Raw genomic sequence first — 26,224 nt, forward strand, 5'->3', positions numbered from 1 at the left:
TCCTCTGTATTTCAGGTGAGACCTCCGTTAAGTACAAGCATCCTGGAGAGCAGATGACGTGTGTATTTCAGAACCTAATGATTTCCCTGTGTTTTGCATGAGGAAAAAGAGGTGCCCTTGTTCACAGGATAAGTAATTGCATTGTAGCTCAGCACAACAACATTGAACATATGCCAGGAGCTTGTTACCCATGGAGAAAGACTACCAAGTCTATAGTCTAAGCCAACGAAGGTATGCTATGTATTCAGCACAAAGGCTGATGCAGACCTTCATGTACTGACATTGAAAAGATTCAGACAAAGCTCTGACTACAGAACAATTAAGTACAAATTATATGCTTTACGTAAAATGCACACTCACATGGGGAGTGATGCTGTCCATTTTATCTTAGGATATGAAAGACAGGCAAATGCAAAAAAAAAAATCTAGAATGGTCAATAGAGATGTCATGATGCGGTTCCATCCAAAAGAGAAGAGGAACGAGGATGGAAGTGAGTGGTGAAGGTAGATGTTATTTTTCAAATCGTGTTGAAAAATATTACAAACAGGACAGTTTACATGTACATATGCACCAAAATCTTACCTTATAGAGGGTTTAAGGGGATAGGAAATGAAATATTGGATGTAAGTGAACAAAAAGAGAGCAAGTGTAGCAAAACGGCAACATACATACCATTGCATAGAATGCAGTGAAAATTAAATTTTTAAAAAAGAACATGCCGCCTGGCCGGGCGTGGCTCAGCGGTTGAGCATCGACCTAGGATCCAGGAGATCTTAGTTTGATTCCCGGTCAGGGCACATGCCCGGGTTGTGGGCTCGACCCCCAGTCGGGAGCATGCAGGAGGCAGCCGATCAATGACGACTCTCTCATCATTGATGTTTCTATCTGTCTCTCTCCCTCTCCCTTCCTCTCTGTGAAATCAATAAAGATATATTAACAACAACAACAACAAAAGAACATGCCTATTATTATGTTGCCTGACACATAAAAAAAGAGGAATACAATCAGAATATATTTGAAATGTTTTGAGGTGTATTTTATATGATCAAAGGAAATATTCATTATCAAAATGCATGTACCTCAGCACATGGGAGATATTCAATTACAGCAGTCCAAACAGAGAGAGGAGGGTTGCAGAATGTGCCAAGGAACAATAGCCAACAATTTTCCAAAGTAAAGAAATATTTCACGTAGTATATTTCATATTCCCAGCCACGAGCTTAACTCATACACACACACACACACACACACAGAGAGAGAGAGAGAGAGAGAGAGAGAGGAGGGAGGGAGGGAGGGAGGGAGGGAGGGAGGGAGGGAGAGAGAGAGAGAGAATAATACTTGCACACAGTTATGCAAGCACACATACAAACACACATAGGCTTTCATAGTAAAGCTTCTAGAAACCAGAGTGAAATAGAAGACCTTAAAAGCAAGGAGAGAAAAACCAACCTGATATTAGGCAGGGTCCTCTTATCATTTTAAATAGAGGGAGCATGATAGAATGAGTTGGAGTCCGGAAAAAGCAAAGGGGGGGGGGTAATGAGACACTAAGAAGAATGTCATGGTAGGAAGAGTGGGCACTTGTAGCTCTGGAACAGCCAAGGGAAGAGATGGTGGTTCTGAGAACTCATGCCCTTGGAGGAGGAGACCTCTGAGCTTGGGCTCAGAATTCTAAGAAAAGGGGCTGCCCAGCTCTGTGACGTTTCTCAAGGAGGTCAGGGGAAGGATGCAGGAAACCCAAGACCGTCCAATCTGCTGGTGCTGGTCCTTACTGAGATCACATGTCCCTGTCCCTGTCATATGAAGGGCCTCTTTGAGATGGCCCTGAGAGGAGCAGGAACAGAGAGGAAGGTACAGCCGGTTGTGCCACATCCAGACCTCCTGTGGCACTCCAGAGACCCCACTGGCCAAACCTCACAGGCAGTCGGGAGGTAGAGGGAAAATAGAATTGGCAGAGCTCGGTTTCGGCACCGTATAAGACTGAGCCGAAAGGCATGGATATCCTCTACCTAGAACCTGCTCCTTCTTAAGGCACATCCCTGACAAGGAATGCGACGGCGCATCCTACCAATTGCCGTGTTTTTCTTTAGAAACACAAATAAACATACAAAAGCTGTAACATCAACAGCATTCACTTTCAAACACACAACCAAAAAACCCAGAGCCTTCAAGAAGGAACTTATATTTATGCTTATATAATAAAGAAGGAGCCGTTTACTAATTTGAATTCTGTTTACCTAACTGTAATTAATGGTGTGATAACAGGAAATTTGACTTGTAGAGAACATGTTTTTCAGTTTGTGTGTGTGAATGACTCAGGGTGAGCACAATATCATCCCCCGGTTACACAAAGTTATTTAGATCATCCATTGCTACCCATTGGTCTCATTTGCAGACTTCAACTCTTCTCTCTCATATCGTTTCCATAAAAGCTTTCTACTACAAGTAGGTGTAAACGAATAAGCTTACATCTTTAAGGGTTCATGGGACAATCATTGTAAGCAGAGGTGTAAAATGAGAAATATTTGGAGATCTCTGCTTTCAGGAACTCAGGTGACAATGCCCTCAGGCAACAGGTGTCACCTAGGACACTGAAGCAGGGATGGGGCATGACAGGTTATTCAATCACCTTAGCCCACAACAAGAGGAGCTGCCATTCTCCCTTACAAAACAGGAGGGACTGGAGGGCTTCATGTCCAACTAAAGACCATACACTGGCAACACACACACACACACACACACACACACACACACACACACACAACACTCACATTGATTGCAGACACCGACTAGTCTCGATGTTTCTACAGTTACTCCATCTCTCCAGTCGGTGAGTATCCTCATTAAACGTTTCTGCCGCGAGAAAAGAATGGCTTACCCCAGTTGTCATGGAAACCAGGATGTCATCAAAACCGTTTCCCTGATGTTTGCTTTCTATGGAAACCAGGAACTACTAATACATCCTCAGATACAGAGCGTTGATCTTGCTCTCAGTCAATTACACCCCAACCAATCCAACGAATGAATGAATGAATAAATAAATAAATTAATTAATTAATAAATGAATATAGAGACAATACCCAGTGTTCTCATGGAATAAACATTATGGGGCAGGGGTGTTTTCACAAAGGTGTGTTGGAGAAAATAAAGTAAAAGGATAACAGCTTCTGTCCTCCCTACACACGCGCGCGCGCGCGCGCACACACACCACACACACACACACACACACACACACACACACACACGATCTCACATATGCCCGCGCACGCAGGCAGGCACGCAGCACGCACGTACGCAGGCACGCACGCCAGCGCGCGCACGTACTTAGGTTCCTTTTAACCTGCCAGGACACGTGAGGCTCTGTACGTTTGTGCAGGTGAGATCCAAGGAATCTTGATCAATTTTAAGTGACCCGGAGAGGAGAAAACGTGAGAGGATGAAGCACCTGGATGTCAGAGGAAGGCAAATCAGGAACTGAGATCGTGGCAGGACCAAGGTACCCTGGGTCTACCCTCAGACAAATATATATTGTCAGGGTTGCAAGGACACCATGGTTCCCGGAAAGAGAGACGACTCTCCAAAGAGCCCTTGACCTAGGACGATAGGGACGTTGAGATGAACCTCTCCCATTTGGAGTCCGTGCTCAGTGTGCACTGCTGTAACCACATTGCCAACGGACTGTATGCTGAGACAGGCTCCTAGCGTCAGGGCAGAGGGCACACACTCCCTCTCTCTCAGTCATTTGCAGTAGTCTGTGCTTTAGACAAATCAATTAATAGTGTCTCTGCTCTCAAAGGGCTGCTTAAATGTCATCGAAGAACATTGGACCTGAGCAGTGCCCAGTGGTCATTCCGGGAACTCTGGGGAATGGTCCATAAGAACATGTTGGGGGACCAGTGAGATCTTCCTTTCCCTACTCTGTATCAGAGAGTCCAGGCTGCTCGGTTCCCTTCTGTGGAAACGACAGATTGTAGGAGGTGGGATGAAGAAGCAGGTAAGAACACCCCGACCTTCCCTATTCAGGTAGATATTAAATAGATTTGCACAAGTGTAAAACAAAGCCACTCTTTCAACAATTAAAAAAATTTTTAATTGACTTTGGGGTGACATTGGTTAATAAAGTTATATAGGTTTCAAGTATACAATTCTATAATTCTATAATACATCATCCATATATTGTATTGTGCGTTCACCACCCAAACTCAAGCCTCCTTCCCTCACCATTTATCCACCATTTACCCTCTTGTACCTCCCCACCCCCTTTCCCTCTTGTAATCACCATACCGTTGTCTGTGTCTATGAAGTTTTGTGGAGGTTTTTTGTTTTTGTTTTTGTTTTGTTGCTTAGTCCCTTCACCTTTTTCACCCAGCTCGCCAAACCCCCTCCCCTCTGACAGCTGTCAGTCTTTTCTCTGCATCTATGAGCCTGTTTCTATCTTGTTTGTTAGTTTATTTTGCTCATTAGATTCCACATATAAGTGAAATCATATGGTAGTTGTCTTTCTCTAACTGGCTTACTTCACTTAGCATAATGCTGTCCAGGTCCCTCCATGCTGTCACAAAAGGCAAGATTTCCTCCTTTCTTACCGCCGAGTAGCATTGCATTGTGTAAATGTACCGTTGCTTTTTTCATCCACTCCTCTACTGATAGGCACTTGGGCTGCTTCAAAATCTTGGCTGTTGTGAATAACGCTGTGATGAACATAGGGGTGCGTCTATTCTTTCGAATTAGTGTTTTGGGTTTCTTTGGATGTAGTCCCAGAAGTGAAATGGCTGTGTCATAAGGCAGTTCTGTTTTTAATTTTTTGAGGAACCTCCATACTGTTTTCCACAGTGGCTGCACCAGTCTGCATTTGCACCAACGGTGTACTAGGTTTCCCTTTTCTCCGCATCTTCACTAACACTTGTCGCTTGTTGATTGATTGATGATAGCCGTTCTGGCAGGTGTGAGGTGATATCTCGTTGTGGTTTTAATTTGCATCTCTCTGATGGTGAGTGACGTTGAGCACTTTTTCACATGTGTATTGGCCATCTGTGTGCCCTCTCCGGAGAAGTGTCTATTCAGGTCCTTTGCCCATTTAAAAAATGTATATATCTCTATTGACTTCAGTGAGAGGAAGGGAGAGGGAGAGAGAGAGTTGAAACATCAATGATGAGAGAGTCATTGGTCGGCTGCCCCCTGCACGCCCCCAACTGGGGGTCGAACCCGTAACCCGCACATGTGTCCCGACCAGGAGTCGAACCTCGATCTCCTGGATCATAGGTTGATGCTCAACTGCTGAGCCATGCCCAGCCAGGCCTTTGCCCATTTTTAAATCAAAACCACACTTTCAATACTTCTTTTGTTTTAAAAAATAGAGTGATTTTTTTCATGATGCCTATTTATATGTAAGCAACAACGAACCTAATATTATTTTAAATGAATGCATTAAAATTAATAGCTTAGTTTCCCCCCAAATACTTGACTATTATATTACAGTGGACTAATCGAAACTCACACATTGTAAAATTAACCATTGTAAAGTATTCCATTCCGTGGCATTAACTAAATTCACAGTATTGCGAAACCATCACGTCTATCTTCTTACAAAACACGTTGCCAAGTCTTGAAGGAAATCTTATACCCAGTAGGAAGTCAGTCACTCCTCATTCCTCCTGCCCCCAACCCCTGGCAACCACTAAACTGCTTTCTGTCTTTATGAATTGGCTTATTCTGAACACTTCATATATGTTGAATCACACATTATGGGACCTTTGGTGTCTGGCTTCTTTCACTTAGAATAACGACTTCAAAGTCATCCACATTATAACACTCCTTATGGCTGCATAATATCCCATTGCATGGAGAGTCCACGTTATGTTTATGCATTCGTCAGTCCATGGGCATTTAGGTTGCTTCCACCTTTGGCTGTTTTGTACTGTGCTGCTATGAACATTCACGTTCATGTGTGTGTGTTTTTAATGCTTGTTTTTGTTTGGTGGGGGAGGGGCTGTATCTCTAGGAGTGGAATTACTGTATCATATACTTATTATATGTTTAAGCTTGTGAGGGACCACCAAACCATTTTCAACAGTCACTGTACAATTTAAAAATCCCACCAGCGCCCAGCCGGGCGTGGCTCAGCGGTTGAGCGTCGACCTAGGATCCAGGCGATCGGGGTTCGATTCCCGGTCAGGGCACACGCCCGGGTTGTGGGCTGCAGCCGATCAATGACTCTCTCATCATTGATGTTTCTCTCCCTCTCTCCCCCTCTCTGAAATCAATAAAGATATATTAAAAAAAAAAAAAAATCCCACCAGCAATGTATAAAGCTTTTGATCACTCTGCTTTCCCCGCAGTACTTGTTGTTTTCCTTTTTCTAAGTTTTAGACATCTAAGTTTAAGTGTTACAGCTATTATTGTAGTTTTGATTTGCATTTGCTAATGAATAGTGATGCCGAGCATATCATATGTGATTGTTGTCCATCTGTGTATCTTCTTTGCGAAATGTTTGTTCAGGTCATTTACGAATTTGTATTGTTGTCATTTGTTTGGAGTTGTAAGGGCTTTTCTACCTTCTGGATACTAGACTCTCACTAGATGTATGACTCGACAATGTTCTCTCCCATTATGTAGGATATCTTTTTTCTCTCTTGCTAGAGTCTTTTCATTCAAAAGGATGTTCATTTTGATGAAGGCCTTTTATCTATTTTTATCTGTTTTTTTCCTTTGCTGCTTTTGCTTTGGGTCTAATATTTAAGAAATCATTGCCAAATCTAAGGTCGTGAAGGTGTACTGGTGTGTTTTCTTCCAAGAGTTTTATAATGTTAGCTCTTGTATTTAGGTGTTGGGTCCATTTTGAGTGAGTGACTTTTTGTGTATGGCATACCTTAAGGGTCCAACTTCATTCATTTGCATGTGGATACAGTTGTCCAGGGGCCATTTGTTGAAGAGACTGTTCTTACCTCCGTTGAATGGTCATCGTCAATCATCCCTCACCCAATTCACTGGTGTGCTTCCAAGAGCCAGTGAAATGTTATAAGGAAGAGAATTAGAAGTCAAACATAAGCCATTGGCTTAGCATTAACATTACTTGAGGATGTAGGCAGTTTGAAAGTGTGATCAGACCAAATAAAATATTGAAGCTTTGCTCCAAATCTTAGATGAAAGAAGTAAAACGTGTGATACAAAATACACACAAAAATATTACAGAGCTGGCCACAAATTCAGACAGGTACGAAAAAAGTGAAATATTAAAAAAAAAAAAAATGTATGGGGGAAGAGAGGGAGGAAGGGGGGGGTGAAAGTAAATAAGTTCCCCCCACTTTAAAATTGTGTAGCGTGTCTGCCTAGTGGAATGAAGCATGAATTTCATTTCCTTCATAAACTTTATATTTTATAAAAATTACTTTACAGGGAATATATATATTTTATAAATGGAACAAAGACTTGACAGTAGAATGTAAGTTAACTAAGAGTGCTCCATATCAAATTATTTTTGGAAAGTGGAGTGCTCTTTATTAGCTAACTTCAGGAAGGATAACGTGAAAACTCATTAAGTCTTCTTGGCACAACTGTAAGAAATGAGAACATGGTTGTAATCCTCTATAGATAGGTGTCATTTGATACCTGTGTTTTCTTGTAGTGGGGTGAGAATTAAAAGGCATCCATTTGATTTCCCCTTAAAAGTTCAATACAGACAAGTTTAAGGTTGGCGCTAGAATAGTCAAAAGGTGTTATAACTCAATCTTGGTTATTCACGGAGCAGATACTCCATTAATGTCCTCTGTTCCTATGTCTTTCTTGTTCAGATGTTGAATAGTTCAGAACCGGCATGGATGGACTGCATTTGCAAAACAGAGGCAACGGTGTGAGGAAGCCACCAGATGGGGATGTTGAGCCGCCATTGTTAAGGTCAGCCAGGCCCTCCTTGACACATACGGTGGGGCTGGAAGCAACCTGGAGGATTTACTGAAAATGCAGATTCCCAGTGCCAGCCCACAGAATAGATTGGGCAGGCCTGGGATACAGCCAGGGAACCTGGATTTTAACACTCCCCTTCCCGTGATTCTGATGTAGGTGGTCCCATGCACCACACTTTGAGAAACTGATGTAAATGGTAATTAAACCATAGGCCTATTATGGGAACGTTTAGGGAAAGGGTATAAATTGAGGAAAGAACCGAGTAAAAGAGTCCTGAGGAACGCCATCATGCGAGGGCGCATTTGAGGAGAAAGAGCTAGCAGTGGCAATGAGAAGTTGTCAAGAGAACACGCAGTTATGAAAGCCCAAGGAAGATGCAGGGAGCGGAAAGAGAACAGGAGAGCGTGTTCAAACAGGCTTCACACAGTGTTTTCCTTTTGTTCAAATATCTGTTGCCTTCTTTGACTTTTTGTGGAGAAATATTGCCTCAAAGAATGAGAATGCTCTGTGACGTTTGACATAATTGTTCCTTTGCAATAAATGTTATATTTTCCGTAAAAAATCCACATTTATTAATAAATGTCATATTGAGTCCTAATGATTAAAATATTAATTCTTTATGCTTTGAAATATAGCATAGGCACTAGTTCGCATTCCATGTTTGATATTCAGGAAATTGTAAACCAGTGGCTCAAAAAGTGGTCATAATAATGGCAACACAGAATCATTATAATGTAATCATAAATATATGTTTACGGCTATCAGCAATAATACAATTGCACTATTATTAATATTTGAGCACTTGCTTTATATTACTGAGTGCCTATAAGAGATCGTATGCATTATTTCACTTAATTTCATCCAAATTTTATGAGACAACTGCTATTATTATTATGCCTTTATGATAGTAACAAAGTCACTGAGGCTTAGAGAAGTCAAGAAGTTAGCTCAATGCCTCACAGTCCATAAGGGGCAAAGCCTCATTTAATTTTGTGCTGGATTTTCAGTTCATGCTTAGAGCATTTTTGTGAGTTTCTCTTTAAAACAACCCAGCATAGCCAAGTTTTTATTAGTTTTGGAAAGGCGTAGCTTGCAGGGGCTCCTAGCTCTTCACCTAAAATCCTCATTCTCCTCATGCTCCTGGGTCCCAATCTGGGCATCCGTTGCCAGCTTCCCTTGCTCTTAGGTGTGACCATGGGGCTGAGATCTCGGCAATGGGATGTCAGTGGAAATGATGTGTGCCCCTGGCAGGCCTAGCCCATAAGAACCTCGTACAGGGTGCACCTCCCTGTGCTTGTCCCCTTTTAGCAAACTGCAAAAGAGGACACCTATGGGGCAACGGATGGGAGCCTCATGGTGAAGGTGGCAGAGTTCCCAACAGCGTGGGTCCCTTGTACAAGTGCATGCACAAAGCCCACCAAGAAGACCCTTTTGCTTTCCCGGTAATGTTCCAGGAGAAATAAATGGACTACTTTTCAATCATTATACACGTTTGGGTTTAAATGTTACAACAGCAACTGTCTACCATAACTAAGGCAAGTTGGGTAAAAATAAATTTCAGTTATGCACTGCTCTATCATCATGAACTGTATTTGACTGCATTTTGAATAGTGGCTTAAGCAAATGGGGGTTCATTTATTTCAGTTGCCATGCAATAAGAATAGACAATTCAGGGCTAATGCCACAGCTCTGAATTGTTGATAACCATAAACATGTATTATAGTTATGATTATATTATAATAATTCTGTGTTGCCATTATTAAGACCACTTTTTGAGCCACTGGTATGCAATTTCCTGAATGTCAATATCTTCTCTCTCCTTGCCCCTCCATCCTTCATTGTGGCTTCTGTCTCCAAGGTCACAAGCACTGCATCTGTATTCCTGGCAGGACAAAGGGGAAAGGGCAAAAGGAGAAGCCAGCTGTGTCTGTCCAATTCAAGAAGGCCTCCTAGAAATGCTGCCAGTGTCATCTGGGACATATGGCATGGCCAGCACGAGGGCTGAACCAGGTTGTGTTCCCATCTCTAGATGCAGCAGGGTCAAGGTTGTGGTAGTAAGGACGAAAGGATGAAGGATAGAATGGTTCGGTAGAATCAGGACCTGACAAAGCCCTGACCTTACATCACCTTTATAAACTAGCCAAATCCCTTGTGGGAGGTAGCTTTTCACTCTGCTCTCATGCCAGACTTAAAGAACTAGAATGCTCCTGAAAATGTGGATGCACACGACTTTCAGGTAGGTGAACTACTGATCTATGCTCTATCGAGGGTGGCCTCTTTTTCTTTTCATCTGGCCCGGTCCATATGAACTCTTCCATGGGTTTATCGTTTCACAACTTCTAGGTGCACGCCAAAACGTCAAAGACAGTACCTCCTTCGACTAATTTGTTTTGAAATTTACATGGAAAATGGTAACTTTATAAGGGCTTCCAGGTCTACAGTCACACTCCACAAACCATTTTCTGTGCTATTGGAAGAGGCAAACACTGCTGGACACCGTGATTCACAGCCAAAGGCACAGCTTATTTCCAGAGGAGCAAAGTTAGACAGAACAGTGACAGGTGAGGGTCTGTGGAGAGCAACGGGTCAAAATACCACAGGTCTGGTCCTAGCTCTACAGTGAAGCTCTGTGAGCGTGGATAACCAGTTGTCCTCTTCGATTCCCAGTCTCTTGAATTATAAAACAGGGTTAAGCGAATTCCTCTCCCAGAGGGTTATCAAGATAAGTGAATGAATCATGGCTTTGTATACTTTCAAAGGGCAAAAACGCTTACAGAAGTGTGGTTTTTATTTATTGGTAAACGGTGATCAATTTGAATGATTCATTCTGAATCTGCTTGGTAGAATTCTTTGGGTTTCCAGCATGGTCAAAGCGAGGCAAAATACTAGTCTCATTAGCACAGAACGATTGGATGACAGTGTAGTGAGAGGAGAGAGGCTGCACAAGTCACAGCGGGAGGCAAAGGAAGAAGTGCCAACCAGGACTGGACAGGGAAGTCAGCTGAGCTTGTCCAAAGGCCCAGTGGCACAAAACAGCAATGCTGTGCTTGAGGAAACTGCAAGAAGCTCTGGACAGAGAGGATAAAGGGGGAGGGAAACAAGGTAAGATGCTCAGGGTCCTCATAGGTAGCGTAGACCCCCTTGTGGAGGCTCTGAGGAATCACTGAAGGACCTTAGGCATCATACTGTAGGCTAGTACCCGAAGATTCAAACAGACAGATCTGACTTGGAATCTTCATTTTATCTGGGCACAGGATAAAGAAACTGACTGGTGGAACAGGCTAGAGGAGAATCAGGGACACCCAGACACCTGGCAGAGCGGACAGCGGGAGAAGTGTACAGCATTCAATAAATGAGGATGGTACAATTAGTTTTCCACGGGAAGAAAAAAGTGATGGGGTCTCTACCTGACAGTAAGCACAAAAAACCATTGTACATGAACAGAGACTTAAAAATGCAAAATGACACCTTAAAACCATTTAAAGAACATATAGGGGGAGACTTTTATGGCCTGAGGGTTAAGGTAATCTTACTTTAAAAGGCCCGGGGGGTGGGGGGGGGGGGTGAGAGCTGTAGGTGGCGGCAGTGGTGGTGGTGGAGCTGCAGAGAGCCCAGTCTGTACTCAGCACCGACCTGGAAGCCTCCATCGACATCCTCCACTCCATAGCGAAGCATGACAGTCAGCAGCATGCGGAGGAGGCAGTGCAGGTCAAAGAGCAGAGCACCCTGGAACTGGGGTCTCTCCTGGCGAAGCCTGGACAAGCTGCAGAGCTTGGAGGACTCCTGAAGTATGTGCGGCCCTTCTTGAATTCCATCAGCAAGGCTGAAGCAGCTCGTCTCGTCTGATCTCTTCTCTATCTGTTTCTTGATACGGAAGCAGCTACGGGGCAGGAGATCCAGCTGTGTTTAGAGTGCCAAATCGAATAGGCCAAATCAGAGAAAAGAACTTTCTTACGCCAAGCTTTGGAGGCAAGACAGGTGTCTTTGTACTTTGATACCAAGAGGTACCAGGAAGCGTTGCATTCGGGTTCTCAGCTGTTGCGGGAATTGAGAAAGATGGATGACGAAGCCCTTTTGGTGGAAGTACAGCTTTTAGAAAGCAAAACATACCGTGTCCTGAGCAACTTGCTGAAAGCCCAAGCTGCCTTAACCTCTGCTCGAACCACGGTAAATGCCATCTACTGTCCCCCTAAATTGCAGGCCACCTTGGATATGCAGTCAGGTATTATTCAAGCAGCAGAGGAGAAGGATTGGAAAACGGCATACTCATATTTCTAAGAGGCATTTGAGGGTTGTGACTCCACTGGTAGCCCCAAGGCCATCGCATCTCTGAAGTACATGTTGCTGTGCAAAATCATGCTCAACACCCCAGAAGATGTCCATGCTCTGGTGAGCGGGAAGCTTGCACTGTGGCATGCGGGGAGGCAGACAGTAGCATTAAAATGTGTGGCCCAGACTAGCAAGAACAGATCACTTGCAGATTTTGCAAGGGCCCTGACAGATTACCGGGCAGAGCTCCGGGATGACCCAGTCATCAACACACACTTGGCCAAGTTGTTTGATAACTTATTGGACCAGAATCCAATCCGAGTCACTGAGCCTTTTTCCCCGAGTACAGATTGAACACATATCTAGCCTCATCAAACTTTCCATGGCCGTTGTGGAAAAGAAATGATCACAGATGATTCTTGACAAGAAATTTCATGAGATCTTGGACCAGGGGGAGGGTGTCTTGATTATTTTCGATGAACCCCCCAGTAGATAAAACTTATGAAGCTGGTCTGGAAATAATTCAGAACATGAGTAAAGTAGTGGATTCTCTCTACAACAAAGCCAAGAAACTGACATAGGTGAGTGCTGGCTCCAGGACCGGCCAGCAGCACCATCTTCTGCCTGTCTGTTCTGCCTGTCGAGACTGAAAGCCTCCCGGTGGCCTCTCAGCTTCCCGACTGACACTCTGTCTTCTCTTACACAGTTGGATCTGTAGTGGTCCTTTGGAGAGTGCGTTGCGGCGGGAGAGTGCAACCTTTGGGGAAAATGCTAGGGGATTCTTTTTTCTTTTTGTTGTACTTTTCACTCAAAGTTTTAAAATCCTCATTTGATGCATCTATATTGCAGCCGATAGATGTGCCAGTTTTCATGTAACCTTTACTGGCCCAACTTGGGAGTGGGGATATTGGTTACTGGAAAAAAAAAAAAAAAGAAGAAAGTTTATTCTAAATAAAAGGAAAAAGGCTTACACTACCTAAAGCTGTGCTCTCTGCCTCCTGGAAGAGGGCCGCCAAGCTGGGCGCTCCTCCACCAGCCACTGGGCTTCTAATCTACCCCCTGGGCATTACCTCTCCTCCTCTTCAGAATTGGGTGTTTGCCTGACCATCGAAGCAACAACTTTTTATTCTGTTTGTACTGAACCAAAACAGACAACTGGGTATAGACTGTTACTTTCTTTTTTATTTGAAATGAGGCGTTTGGGTGTTCTTTCCCTGTCATACGGCCTGTCTACCCACCGTCCCTCCAACAGTGGCTCCAGCAGACTGGCCGAGCGTCCTGCCGCCCCAGCAGCAGCAGCAGCAGCAGCAGCAACAGCAACAGCAGCGCAGCTCCGACCTGTGAAGGAATGGGGATGAGACCAGGAGCTAGTGTCCACCATGGCCACACCATGGGGAGCAGTGTGGGCCCTCACGGGGCCAGCTGTGCATGTGGCTCTTTTTAACACAGTAAACTAGATTAGACGTCAGTGTTTTGATTGCCCCTCTCCTCTGCTCTTTCTCTCTCCCTTCTCTTTCCCCTCTCTCAACCAGGAGACCATCACATGTCTCTCTCCTTCTTCCTTCCCCTCTGGGAAGTCAGGTTGTCTCACCTCCATTAACTTCTCACCCCACCCTACTCCTCCTCTCCTGCTGGCAGATGGATGTATTTCTTTTTAAAACAGCGAACATTGGAAATGAGACTGTGAGGTGTGTAGTTTTTTTCTTTTAAATTTTTGTTGTTGGGTTTTCGAGCAACCTCATGTCCCCTACCCAGGGAGCTTCTTCACTTACCTCTTAGCACTCAAAGGGCGGGAGGAGGAGCGCTGTGCTTCGCATGCTTTGTTTTATGATGAGGTCACACAGCAAGGCTTGAGTGGCACTGGGCAGGTAAGCTTCTGCACCTCTGTTGTGCTCAGCTCCATCTTCTTCCTCTCAGCTCTTTGTCTTCTCTCGTTCCCTCTGTCCCTCCTCCTGCTTCCTTCCTGCTGGCCTCCTGTTGCCTTTCTTTCCCTTTCTCAGATTATCCTTCCAGGTTTTCAAAATAAATTTATATTTTGTAAAATAAAAGGATTTTGTTGTACCAGGTTTTGCATCGTCACTGAATCTGACTGGCTTTTATTTTCCTCTCAAAAATCAGGTTTTTGTTCTCAATATCCTCTCCCCATCATGTCCAGTCACTGTTTTGGTTTTGGCACCATCGATATCAAATGTGCATAGGGTTCTTGCTAACCAACACCCAGTATATCTGATGTTCAGATGAGGTCCAATAAAAAACTTTTTTTTCCCAAAATAATAATAATAAAAAAGGCCCAGGAGGCAAGAAAGAAACAATAGATAAATTGGACTACATCAAAATTTAAAAATTTTGGCATCAAAGATCATGATCAACATAAAGAACAGGCAACTTATGGAATGAAATGACTAAAGATTAGCGAAATGCACATCAAAACTACAACGAGATAACACTTCACATTCATTCAGGTGCCTGTAATTAAAAAACAACAACACAACAAAACAGATTAACAAGCGTTGGCATGGATGTGCAGAAATTGGAACTTTTGTGCTTTGCTGGTGGAAATGTAACATGGTGCAGTCATTATGGAAAACAGCATGCAGTTACTAAAAACATTGAAAAGATAGTTAACCTCTGACCCAGCAACTCCACTTTTGGGTATCTACCCCAAAAGAAGTGAAAGGAGAGCCAAACAGATATTTGTACCTCCGTGTTCACACAGCATTATTCACAATGGTTAAAAGGTGGAAGCAGCCTAAGTGTCCGTTAACAAAAGAACGGGGGCGGGGGGGGGGGGGGCAGTGGTGTATACCTACAACGGATTTTTTTCCAATTACACTTAAAGTTCAATATTATTTTATATTAGTTTCAGGTGTACAGCATAGTGGTTAGACATTTATGTAACTTGCCAGGCGATTCCCCCGATCATTCTAATACCCACCTGGTCCCATACATAATTATTACAATATTATTGACTATATTCCCTAGGTTGTATGTTACATATCTGGGACTATTTTGTAATCACCAGTTTGTCCTTCATAATCCCTTCAGCTTTTTCACTCAGCCGCCATCCCCCCCTCCCCTCTGGCAACCATCAGTTTGTTCTCTGTTATCTGTGAGTCTGTTTCTGTTTTGTTTGTTCATTTACTTTGTTCTTTAGATTCCACATATAAGTGAAATCATATAGTATTTGTCTTCTCTGTCTGACTTATTTCACTTGGCATAATACCCTCTAGGTTCATCCATATTGTTGCAAAAGGTACTGTGTCATGCCAGCGGATTGTTATTTGCCCTTAAAATGGAATCTTGAAGACATTACGCTCAGTGAAATAGGGTAGTCACAAAAGGAGCAATAGTGTATATATGAGGTACTCAGAGTAGTCTAGTTCATAGAGACCAACAGTAAAATGGTGGGTGCTCGGGGTTGGGAGGAGGACGGAATGGGGAAAAAGTGTTTAATGGGTACCGAGTTTCAGTTTGGGAAGACGAAAAATTTCCAAAGGTGGATGGCGGTGATGGTTGTACAACAGTGGGAAGGCACTCAACACCACTGAATTGTATACCTAAAAATGGTCAAATTTGCCTTTTTTATATTCTGTTACCATTAAACACCAACACTGTCACAAAGGTTGATATCTGGGATATATGAAGTGCTTCCACCAAACTGCAAGAATGCCATCCTTACGCGATGGGAAAAAGTCATGACACCCATGTAGATATGTAATGGAAAAGCCGGTTGAAATGGCCGATGAGCATTTTGTCAAAAGTCCTATCTTATTAGTGATTGGAGGAACGCAAAAGAAGACACCCTCCCAAATGTAATTTTACACTCACTAAAATGGAAAGGTTCAGAAATCTGATTGTCCCATGTATTGGTGGGTATATGGCCCAATCAGAACTCAAACTGTGGGTGGGGTCATCAGCTGGAAATAATTTGGCTATACTTCTAGCCTATGAGCCAGCAATCTCACTCCTTGAAATTCTGCAAAACATATTGTACGTACGACAGACATTAGGATGCTCCTAGCATCACTGCTTGTAAGGGCTGTAAAGTGGAAAGTAGGGATCGAGATGTCCATGGAGAAGACAATTGATAAGTGAATTGAGGAGCAGTTCCACAAAGGTATAGGATACATCAGAGAAAAAGATAGGATGGCTACATGTAATAATATAGACACTTTTGGTGACACAATGTTGAGTGAAAAAGGAGGTGGCGGAAGAGCACATGTAATGTGATACAATTTATTGTACTAGACACATACAACAGTCAGCAACGATATTTAAGGACACATACACGTGCTTTTTTAAACCCCTGGCAAAAGGAAGGGGGTGGTTTACACAGAACACCCAGGAGAAGGGCTATTCCTCTGCAAGGAGAAGGGGCGGGTGCAAGGACCCCAGGAGGAGATTGATTAGGAATTGGTAAATTCTCCTTCCTCAGGAAGGTGGTGGCTTGAGCACTTGTTCCGCACTCCCGAATCCTTTTGTGATTTGCCAGGAAGACCTGTGAAAGGTCCTTGACCTGAGGCACTGGAACCCCTCCTCCCCGCACCCAAGGCCTGGGTCCCCAGCCTTGGCTCCGGCAGCTGGAGCGCAGTCCCTGCAGGGGGCGTGGCTAGGCGGAGGCCCCGCCTCCCGCATGCGCACTGTGCCAGCCAATCAGTGACGCTCCCGCGCAGGCTGCTCGCTATCCAGAAGTCCTCAGAGGAGCATCGCTGCGATAGCCGTGTGGAGGTCGAGGTGTGCCCTGAGGGAGGGACAGAGAGACAGAGGGACCCCAGGCACGGGTTAGGGTGTCACGGGGGGGCTCTTGGGGAGGTCGGGCGTGTGGGGAGGTGGGTCTGGCGACGCTGCGTGGCCATCAGATTCTCCTCAGATGTGAGGGAATCAGGGTATGGAGGGCAGGGGAAGGGGCAGGGAAGGGCGGAGCGCCGGGGCTGTGAGGCTAACCTCTGAGGTGATGTTCCCGCGGGTCCCCTGGTGCTCCCACAGGACAGAATGAGGTCCCCAAGGGCAGGGCCGGCAGGGCGAGGAGGGGGTCTGAAGGTCCCCAAGTCCTGGGAGGGTCCCAGCGTGTGCTCAGGGGCCGTCCCAACCTGTCTGTCCCTCAGGCCCAGCTGCCTGACAGGACAATTCAGCCCTCTCGGGTCGTCCTGGGGTTCAGATGGGGCGTTGGGAAGCCCGGAGACCTGACTGCCCCCGGACGGTCTCAGAAAGGCTTACTCCCCATCCATAAGGAGGCACACTTACTTTTGTCATGCCCACGGTCGGGCCACCCCATCAGCACTTGGCCCCTTGAGGACCGAGGGGCAGGGATGGCCTCTGTTCCAACGTAGTGGCAAGAGTCCGGCAGAGGGGGCTGACACTCAGATGCCCCGGGGCTCGTGCCAGCCCTCCATCGCAGCTCTGGGTGGGGAGGGTCACCTGTCCCCATGTGCTTTGTCCTCTCCTGGTCAGGCAAGAGGTACGCGGACACACGCACACTCTGGTCTGTGCAGAGGTCCCTTGCCCGGCGTCCTGCACTGACCATGTTCCTGCCCCTTTAACGTCCGTTGGCGCTCACAAGGTGCAGGAGAGCTGTCACTACATCCACTACATCGGGAGACATTGTGATGGCACCGCCTCGGAGGAAGGGCATGAACAGAGAGTTGATGGCCCTGTTGGAGGATCAGGCTGTGGAAGACCATGACTTTGGGAGACAAGAAACAAGTGGGCCAGAGGAGCTTCCCGAAGGTACTGTCTCCCTGCACAGTGCATGGGGCTGAGACTGCGTCCCTCAGGTCCCTGCTTCTGAGTCCTTGACGTTGTAAACAGTAAAACCCACGCGTGTGGGAAGCAGTTTTATGCCCTGGAGGTTGCCCACTTGAGCCTCATACCCCCAAGTAGGATGACTGAAGCTGACCCAGCAGCTCCTCTGGAGGCTCGCAGTCCTGTCCACAGCTTCTGATGTGTGTCACAGGGTTGGCTCTGACATTCACTCTGAAAGGCCTGCAACAACAGCATCTTCATAGCATGGTCCTGGTCTCTGACCTACTTCCATCTGACTTGCCCATACATGATTGCTTTCATAGGTCTGCCTTAAAAACTTTTGGCGGCAAAAAGCTTAAAACACTCCACAGTGAAGAGATTTCTCCGTGAACAATTACCCAAATAAATTGTTAAATTCATTTAATAACTTTTTCCATTTTTATTTTGATGCAGGAAACACTCCAGTAATTGATAACCATGGTGGAGAAAGTCCTATTCCAGGATTATATGAGAGAGAAATGGGGTAATGTGTTTACAGTCATTTTTGCTTGCCCTATCGAAAAATAAAGGTCTGCTCAGGTAACAAGTACTGTACGTAAAACACTTGGCATGGCATTTTCCCCTCCCAAACAAGCATGGCATTTTAGGTACCCTTCATTAAAACTTAATGCAATCTCTTTACAGGAACGAATTACGGAAAATGCTTGAAAAATTTAAAGGTATGGTTTAGGAGATAGTGTCATGAAAATAAATTGTTTCAAACCGTATGCCATTGACAATGGGAAATGTTAATCGGTGGTCTGCAAGACTGTCATTCAATGCCTTGTTCTTAGACACAGTAAGCATTTAGTGTGATTTGGCTTCATAGATTTCCTTAGTTTCCCTTTTTATTGTGGATGTGGAGAGAATGGTACTACCAATGGTGAGGTAAGAGTGATGCTTTTATTTTATACACGGGTGCATTTAATTGGTTGTGAGATATTAGAAGAATTTGCATGAAATAATCTCTATTCCACTTGGTGTGGCAGAGTAAGTGACAAATCTGTTTTTAATGTCACTTCTAAATTTTCTCATTGTAGCCATTGTCTGTGACTCTCCTAGTTTTTTTCTTTGGTGCAGAAGCTTAAATTGAAGCCTGCAGAACAAGTCTTTATTGTTATCTTTACATTGATCAACTCTGCAGTGCAAAAACTACAGACACATTTGCTGGCATGCTGGCGATGTATGATCAGAACCATAAACCTACAAGTTTTAAATTTTTCTGTCAGATATCAGTTACATCAACTGGGTTTCAGGGCAAGACTCTTAATAAAAGAGTCCAAGCCAGTTTGTGAGTCCTCTATATGGATCATTCGTGCAAGCAGGTAGTTTTTGAAAGCTTTGTTCTATGTGGTGGTGACAAGGTGCTGTCTCATAAATTGATTATTATACATGGTAATCTAGGTGTATAAAATATTTGTGTAATAGTGCTGCTCCTTTCTGATTACTGAAAACGATTATTGATGGTGGATCCATAACATAAAATCATGTGCTTATGAAAGCATGATTTCAAAGTTTAAAGTTTTTGCACAATGTTTTTGAACACTTTTTGGTAAAAGTTACATAAAATCTCCATGAAGGCGTTTAGAAAGTGTTCTTGAATAACTTATTGATTTCCTCAAACTGTGCATGGTCTTTCCCTTTAAGTCAAATATATTTAAAAGCCTCTCCAACTAATTTTTTAAGATAATTTTCTCAGTTTTAAAAATTATTTTGATCTCTTTTGGAGACTTTTTAAATGGAGTAATCTTGTGTGTTTTCTATTAACAAGATCTAACAGTATCCATCTAAATGAGTCCTTTGAATTGGAGGGTATGTTATAAATTTATCAAAAATTAACCTTTATAACTGTTTCCTCCTGAGGAAAGAATAGACTGTCTTTGAGACCCTTTCTATACATTTTGGAAAATAGAAGCTTTTGCTCCTTGGCTATTTTTGTACCCTAAAAAAAAAAAAAAAAAAAAAAAAAAGAGTGCAGTTATCAAATTTAGAATGGGGATACGAGTAACTGAAAGTTTGCACAGCATGAAAAAGGAACCAAATAATTTATTTTTTTTCAACTGGTGCCTATTTTTTTTTTTTTTTTTTTTAAATACTAACAGAACTGCTGAACGAATGCTGCTCATACTGTCTTGAACAAGCAGGAAAAAATAATTTCAACATTACATGTTAATAAATATATATGTCTAATGTAGGTGACATGAACAAGGCTCTTCTTGCCAAGAGAAAAAGATTTGTAATGGATACCAACGCTGCCCTGAAAACCATTAACCAGAAAATTGGGTATGCTGGGAAAAAACGGCAAGAGCAAAGGTAAGGTTGTTGGTTTTTCAGAGGCAGAACCTTTGTATCATTTATTCGTATTCGTGGGTACAAATTACTTAAGAATAACACTATCATTTTCTATTTATTGAAGTCTCTATTGAAACGTGTATTTGGCTCTATTTTTTTCTGAAAGCAAAACAATTCCATTATTCCTATGAATGCACACGCCTAAATTGAATGGAGATGTATTATTACCTAGAGGTGACTAAAGATGACCTTTTCCCCCTTTCAAATGACAATCGTGTTTTTTTGCTATTAAAGGAAAAATATGTGTATATATATATATATTCTGGGAATGTGCTAACTAAATAAAAGATAAATGTATCGTGCTATTTAGCTATATTCACTTAAGTAGAAAAAGTTAATCTTATATTGTAGATAACTTGTAAATTTACCTGAAGTGGGTTTATTCTTCATGTGTACAAAATCTGTGTTGTGCCAAAGAGAGTAAAAAGTGAAATGTTCCAGTTTGGAAATGTTACATGATAAATGGAACAATGATTCTATTTATCATAGCACAAGTTATATGTTATTTTGTAAGAAAAAATTGTCAAAACCTTTTGTAGATACAGTGCAGTTTTCTGAAAAATTTATAATACAAATAAATCTTCCTTAGTTTTCAAGAGCTAAGGCATGTGAGATAGCTTCCCTCTTAGCCAGTTAGGGACAAATAATCGTGGAATGACGGTAAATCACGCATTCCATTTTCCTGTTTCCCATCAGAAGATTTCAGCTCCTCTTATTCCCTTCTCCCTTTATGGTATAATTGTTGTCAAATCAATTTTGTTTTGAATGTGTTTACTTTTGTCTTAGCGATATGACCGTGCTCGTTATTATGTTCTACAGGCAGAAGTTTTATCGCGAATATTCTCAGCAGTTTCTGACTTTGTTTCAAGAGTGGGATAGAGATGTGCAGAAAACCAAGGAAGAAGAAGATAAACTGGCTGTTGGTATCAGGCTTAGCTTCATAATTGGTTTATTGTAAGCAAGTCTCAAGCAGGAATAGAGAGCCTGGCCATGTCTTGGACCCGTAAACCTGAGCCAGGGTCCCGTTCCCATTGCTAGCTATGGGGTTGGGCCCTGATCACAGAAAATCAGAGAAGTACAGGCATCCACCAAACTCAGAAAAGTCCTTGGTCTTTATTTCCTGTCTTTCTTGAGATTCTTGCAGTTGCAAGTAACAGAAATTTGCCAAAGTGCAAAAGAGAGATGTCTCGGTTTATCTAAAGAAGTCAAGGTGGGGCGGGGTGTGTGTGTGTGTGTGTGTGTGTGTGTGTGTGTGTGTGTGTGTGTGTGTGTGTGTGTGTGTGTGTGGTGCGGTTAGCTGCAGGTATAGCTGCATGTGGCTGGGAACAGGTTGCTCCAGCAGTGTCATCTGGGCTCTGTCTCCATCTCCTTTTAGACACTCTCCATGGGGTCAGAATTTAGGCTTCCAATCCTAGATTCCCCACCAGGTTAGTAGCCCCAGTGGACTGAGGCCATCTTTCTCAGTAAAGACAATCTTTGGCAGTCATCTTTGGCAGAAAAACCCTCTCGAGGAGTATCACTCATTCAGCTTGGATCCTTTGCTCATTCCTGAACCAGTCACTGTGGTCAAGGCATGGTTCACTCTTTCTTAGTGGACTGACCTGATCGCATTGAGAAGGGAGGATAGTGGAGGAGGTGTTGCTTTCTCAGGGCAGAGGACAATGAGTGGAAATGTTTCCTGAGAGGGGGCCAGTGAATGGACTTGGGAAATATCATGGCCAAGCATCATTATGGCCCCGAATAGGTTAGTGTCATAGTGATTATGAATCCGTCGTGAGACTAGTATGCAACGCTGTGGCAGAGCAGCTGGAGGGTTGGATTTTTCAGGGTGGGGTTTATACACACACATGGACAGAGTGAGAAAGGGGGCAAGGTATATATGCAAGGGCGTGGGTATTATGATCGGCCATGGAATTTAGCCGAGAGGGAGGAAAGTGAAGACATGGGATGGGATAGGGGACAGTGGAACATGTTCTATTCAGTGTGTGATAAGTCTTGATAGAGTACTTAACCGTTGTGTGAAAGGGAGTGAGCTACAGACATAGGGAGGTAGAGGATGGATGTTGGGGAACATGGAGAAACAGCATGTAGTATAGAGTGGTCAAGACCCTATGCTGTGGAACCATAATGTTTGAGATCCAGTTCTGATTAGCTAAGTAGTAGCTGTGGAGCCATGGACAGATTATGTATCTCTGTGCCTCAGTGTCCTCATCTATGAAGGGGACATAATAAGAGTACCTTCATCATAGGTTTGTTTTGAGAATAAATGATGTTCTATATAAAATAAGTTCATTTAAACATTTCCCGGACCAAACCTGACACATAGTTCCTATATAAGGCTCCTCTCCTTCATATTATATAGATGTTACAATTGTTGGAGATGACAGAATGTAGGGTACAAACCTGTCAGTAAATGGCTAAACTAGGGGAGAAGACAAAATTGTTTCTGGAGATTAGGTCAAAGAACACAAAGGCGTGCATTACTGGAAAATTCATCTGTGTGGATGTTGAACGACCAGTAACTATTACATGTTTTGAATATTGTCAGGAAAGAATTTTTCCTACTTAATTACATATGTTTTGAATATGGGTAAGATAAGAATGGGAATTTTCTTCTCAAAGACTCATGTATACTATTATTGTGTTTTTTGTATCTTAATGGTGAGTACAAATGTCTGAACTGTGTTATACAAGGGAACACAGAAACTGTTAAAAATACTGACTTAAAAATAATCCTTTTAACTTAATGCAGAATCACGTTTTGCTAAATATTAAATTAACCATGTTTTATCTCAGCTTTTTTCTTTTATACTTGTAGATTTTGTTTCACGAGCAACGAAAGCTTTTTCAACAAGCTAGAACTGTTCAGAGCCAGAGACTGAAAAAAATTAAAACTTTATATGACCAGTTCTTAAAGGTCTGTTGTATTTGGTAACACAATACGTTCTTATAAAACATGATGTCTATTTTGAAGTAGAAATTAAATTGTTTCATAATTATGGGAACAATATTTTGGTTATCCATTTTAAATTCCTAGCTATTTTCCACTGGGACTTATTGTTCTTGCTTTAACACAAGTGCTAAATTTATTTTTATTTTTAGGATTTATTAAGAGTGTTGTGATATTAAAACAAGAAGTGACAAAATGGGACTATCACCTAGAAATAAGCACATTGTGATTAAAATTGATGCTTTAATAATAATTTTATATTCAACAATCAGTTTCAAGACATGAGCAATGACTATGTTATGGATCATAAAAAGTCTATGACGAGGTTCCAGTGTCTTTTACTTCTGTTGTTTCACGGGTTTATGCAAAATAGGAAGTAGCAATTGTAATTATTGAATATCTCTTTTATTTTCAAATACATTATGTGAGTGTCTTGTGGCTCATTTGCTGTTAGAACTACTACAGTGACTAAAAATGGCTTTCCATATGAACTTAGAGTCATAGGAGAAGGCCCGGATGCATGACAGTATGGAAAAGCCACAGGAGGGCAAAAAGTTTATGCATTGAGGATCATATACTGTCCCATTCTCACATTAGCAGATTTTCCTCGTGACATTATCCTCAGCTCCATACAGATACATACTTATTTAGGAGGTGATAGAATCCTGGATATACCCCTTCTTTTTTGGATGGGATGTTCTTTTTATTAATCTTGTTCAAATGCGTGTTACTACTATGTCACTCTCCTAAACTAATTGAGATGGGTTAAGTAAAGTAGTAAAAGAGTTTTAAAATAAATATTCTTTAAAAACTTTAGAATCATACATATGAAATAGCTGTTTTACGAGTGTTTCCAAGTAGACAACACTTTTTCTCTAATGCTGCCTGGGAACCAGTTATTAATTGGTGTGAAGATTTGATAAAGTGCTAAGGAAGGTTTCTTCTAAAGTTTATTACTAAATGTCAGCACTTGGGGTAGGAACTTTAGTATCATCTTGGGCTCCTCCAGAGTCCCTTACCCTTCCCATCCGGTTATTACTAGGCCCTGCAATTTTTACCTCTGCTATTGTACTATAATTTCTTTCTTCAAATTCCCACTGTGGCTGCCCTAGTGCAGGACCTCATCGTTCCTAGCTTGTACTACTGAATGCTTACCTGATTTCTCTCTTCTCCAATCCATCCTTCACAGTTCTGCAATATCATCTTCCAAAACGTATACCTTCCCTCCTGAAAGCCTGCCATTAGCTTCCCATTTTACATTCTCAAGTATTCAACGTCTGCCCCATAACAAGACTCCCTCTGTAGTTTCATGCTTACATTCTTTCTTTCCTCCCACCCTCCAGATTAGTCACTTTCTCCGAACAAATTCACCATTACTTCCTTTGCTTATGCTCCTCCCCTGGAATACTTTTAATTCCATCTTTCCTTTGCCTATTGAAATCTTATTCTTTTGCCAACTAAATAATAATCAACCTTATTTCTCACTACATAGTCATGGCAAGATGTGTTTCTTTGATTGTTACGTAAAAACAATTTTAATTTTTGGTGTTATTTTTATTTACATGTTTTTTATGCTCACCGGAATAGGGAAGAGATCGTGTATTCATTTCTAATTTCCTCCACAGCACTTATCAGAGTACTTTTGATATAGAATGCACTAGATGACTGCTTGTTGAACGAAGAGGAAAAATTTAGAACCTAAGTTTGATTTTCATAACTTTCAGAGGTCCTATTTATTACAGATCATTTTATTCCCTCCAGTGGAATCATGTTACATTGAGTTTCAGTCACTTAAGAATATTGTTAGTTGGTGTCTAGAAAGCTTATTAGAGAGTTTTTAAACTATGGTATTTCATGATATGGGATTATCAGTTTAAACTATGGTATTTCATGATATGGGATTATCAGTTTTTTTCTTTTCTTTCCTTTCTTTTTTTTTTTTTTTTTTTGCTCCATCTTGACTTTAACTGTTCATTAACCCATTGTTTCCAGTAAAGTGTATTACTGTTGCACTTCTACAATAATAATAATATTTGACTCAACTATGACATGTATAAATTTTCTTAAGTGGATATTTTGACCTGCGTACATTCGTTATAATATTTTTATTTGGAATAAATAATGAGCACCCTGTGAATATTAACAGTTGCTACTTTTGAAATTTGATTGTACATGTTTGGAACGTGAGATGAAAAGTGGTGGTTTATAACTGAGCTATGCTTTTTGTTTTAGAATATGGTGTGCTTAGAGGAGGATCATGAACATCTTGTTACCAATGAAGCAAAAGAATTTAGACAAGAAATGGCCAAATTGCAAAACAAGATCATGGAGGATGCTGTAAGTAGTGTACACTTAATATTAAGAAATAAGGAGGGCTGTCAGCATTAGGGTATTTTGCTTGTCAAAATGTATATAACAATTGCCCAAATAATATTTCCTTTCCTGAAACAGCAACTGCAAGAGCTGGCAAATATTCGAAAGTCTCTTCACTGCCTGCTATTTTGAGGACTCTGAAGAAAGAACTTGAACTTAAGTTACACGATACAAGTATAACATTGGCTACATTACAGTGGTCTGAAAATTTCTAGTTGAAATCAGTACATCTTGTTTATCATCAGCTTGTCTGTTAAGTGCAAGAATCCTTGTCTGTTAACCATCAAATGAATCCAAAACAGTTATGTGGGTAGCAGCAATGCCACAGTTAGATGTATTAAGCTTTCAACCCTTTGGTAGCAATGGAGACTTTTTCTCCCTAACACTGTCAATTAACCTTCAGCAATACGTCAAGTCGACTTAATTTTAAGTTTTGGCCCCAGCAGTTCTGTATCAATCCCCAAAGGTAGAAAGCACAAGTATGGAATGTTGCATTGTTCTTCCTTAAGAGAAAAAAATAAAATAAAGAATACAAAATCTGCTTTATATGTGTATCCCTTTGTGTTTTCTCATTAGGTTACAGAGCCAATTCCAAT

At 42.2% G+C, this 26,224-nt stretch overlaps 1 protein-coding gene and 1 pseudogene across 1 annotated transcript; both read left to right on the plus strand.

Annotated features, from left to right (window-relative positions):
• Nucleotides 1-430: 430 nt before the first annotated feature.
• Nucleotides 431-12,931, plus strand: LOC107545771 (26S proteasome non-ATPase regulatory subunit 11 pseudogene; annotated as a pseudogene).
• Nucleotides 12,932-17,778: 4,847 nt separating this feature from the next.
• On the plus strand, nt 17,779-25,760 carry LOC107545772 (synaptonemal complex protein 3-like). The gene is made up of 8 exons (XM_087813713.1): nt 17,779-17,899; nt 18,368-18,437; nt 18,599-18,633; nt 20,149-20,266; nt 21,125-21,224; nt 23,124-23,222; nt 25,488-25,592; nt 25,707-25,760. Exons 1-8 carry the CDS (start codon nt 17,779-17,781, stop codon nt 25,758-25,760), a joined length of 702 nt encoding a protein of 233 aa, XP_087669839.1.
• The last annotated feature ends 464 nt before the right edge of the window (nt 25,761-26,224 follow it).

The sequence above is a fragment of the Miniopterus natalensis genome, unplaced genomic scaffold (assembly GCF_054644295.1).
Source record: "Miniopterus natalensis isolate mMinNat1 unplaced genomic scaffold, mMinNat1.hap1 Scaffold_123, whole genome shotgun sequence".
Lineage (NCBI taxonomy): Eukaryota > Metazoa > Chordata > Mammalia > Chiroptera > Miniopteridae > Miniopterus > Miniopterus natalensis.

Excerpts from the sequence above, each read along its gene's own strand:
- LOC107545772 (XM_087813713.1), top strand. The coding sequence starts at position 17,779 with ATGGCACCGCCTCGGAGGAAGGGCATGAACAGAGAGTTGATGGCCCTG. Across the intron at positions 17,900-18,367 it reads GCCAGAGGAGCTTCCCGAAG|GAAACACTCCAGTAATTGAT; the intron begins GTACTGTCTCCC and ends ATTTTGATGCAG. Across the intron at positions 23,223-25,487 it reads TATATGACCAGTTCTTAAAG|AATATGGTGTGCTTAGAGGA; the intron begins GTCTGTTGTATT and ends TTTTTGTTTTAG.